General features: G+C 34.3%; 1 protein-coding gene across 1 annotated transcript in view; it reads left to right on the top strand.

Moving 5' to 3' along the window:
* Positions 1–840: 840 nt before the first annotated feature.
* Positions 841–1567, top strand: part of LOC103781213 (tolloid-like protein 1) — a gene marked incomplete at its 3' end in the record, with an annotated part of 74842 nt that continues 74115 nt past the window's right edge. The window contains exon 1 of the mRNA XM_008948917.1: positions 841–916. Coding sequence (XP_008947165.1) covers positions 841–916 — 76 coding nt within the window. The remainder of the gene's footprint in view (positions 917–1567) is intronic.

Genomic DNA, 1567 nt, shown 5'->3' with positions numbered 1-1567 from the left:
TGTTTAACAAAAATAGCATAGCTTTGTTTTCCTTTCTTACTTGACAAACAAAGTTACTACACCTTACCTGAACATTGAAGTATATTTTATATATGTGCACACAAATTCAATACATTTATGTCACACAAATTCACAGGATTTAGTCTTTGCTGTTTGTAATTTTATGGCAAAGTGGATGTTACCACAGTGAAGTGCTAAAAATACATCATCAAGACTAGGGAGGATAATCTCCATCTCTTTTTTCTGCTTTATTATTTTCCTGAAGTTTATTTGTCTTGTGTTTTCATGTTTATACATTGGTATCACACATTGAAACCAAAGTGATTTCTGCTAATGCAATTCTGTCAGTGAATTATTTTTTGCATCACCATTGTTAATTCAGAACCTTCCTTTTCTTAACTCTTAATATTACCAGGAAAGATAAAAGGGCTTGCTATTAAGCTTTAACATCTCAAGTCTGATGTGGGCAACCTGTGTGACCTCTGCTGGGGCACATCATGTCTTTGTAGACCAAGGTGTTAACAGTTTCTTCCTCTTATCATTTTTTGTTTGCAATCATTAATAATGGTTATACGGTGGCCCCTGTCATGAATGACATCCAAGAGAAATCTCTGTAACGTGCTCGTAATCATAATAATAAATAATATTTAACTGAGTCAGATGGAGGCTATTGACTTTCTCTCCTCACTGTTCAAAATCCTGACACTAAGAAACGTTTTTTCTAGAAGCTTAAGGGGAAAAAAACCCAACAAACCCAAACACTAGCTAGTTGCCACTAGCTTTGTCTCTTGACCTGGTGGAAAAACAGTCACTGGTGAGAGCAGGCTAGCCAGAGGAAAAATGTCCCTATATGTGTCCAATGTGAACATAAGGAAAGAGGGACCCTTGAAAGGACAGTGTTCACAAATGTTTGAAAGTGAGTGAAGTTTCAGAAATTATCTCAAATACTTGTGGTTTCTAAGCAGAAACATTATCTTTTTGTGTAAGAGTTATATACATGGAAATATCCATATTTAGGGAGGGCATAAGGTGGTTATGTTGTTAATTGAGAAGTTTCAGTTTTCATTTTAGAACCCTGTGAAGGTCATCTAGTTTTTTGGGGGTTTTTTTAAGTTATTTCACAAAGCAGACCAAATGCATTTTCAATATGCTTTCTCCTAGTTGCCTTGTGTTCAAGCAAAATAGTGTAGAGAGAAGAGAGTAATGTAATATCTAGGATTTCTTTAGAAATACATACTGTTTTGCTTAAGTAAAGACTTTTTTGATGTGGATTGGATGAAATACTAATGAATGTGGGCATCAATAAATACAAAAAAGGTAATTTCTGCAGCAACATGGAACTATTGAGAATATTATCTGATGAATGGTCTCTAAGACATAATGTAAAAAACAGAGAAAAAGAATGCTAGTTAAAAAGAATGTTTATGATCACTTTGAATAGAAGTAGACCAGAGAGAATGATTTGGTAAGATCTGGACTTTGGACAAAGTTTTAGTTGTATGGAAGTGATGAAAGTAATTTGCTGTGGAACTGTAAGCAACCAAGTAGAATAAGTGATCTCTTTCTG

The sequence above is a fragment of the Merops nubicus genome, unplaced genomic scaffold (genome assembly GCF_000691845.1).
Source record: "Merops nubicus isolate BGI_N331 unplaced genomic scaffold, ASM69184v1 scaffold5271, whole genome shotgun sequence".
Lineage (NCBI taxonomy): Eukaryota > Metazoa > Chordata > Aves > Coraciiformes > Meropidae > Merops > Merops nubicus.
The sequence above is the reverse complement of the archived record's forward strand: the minus strand, read 5'-3'. Positions and strand labels throughout refer to the sequence as shown.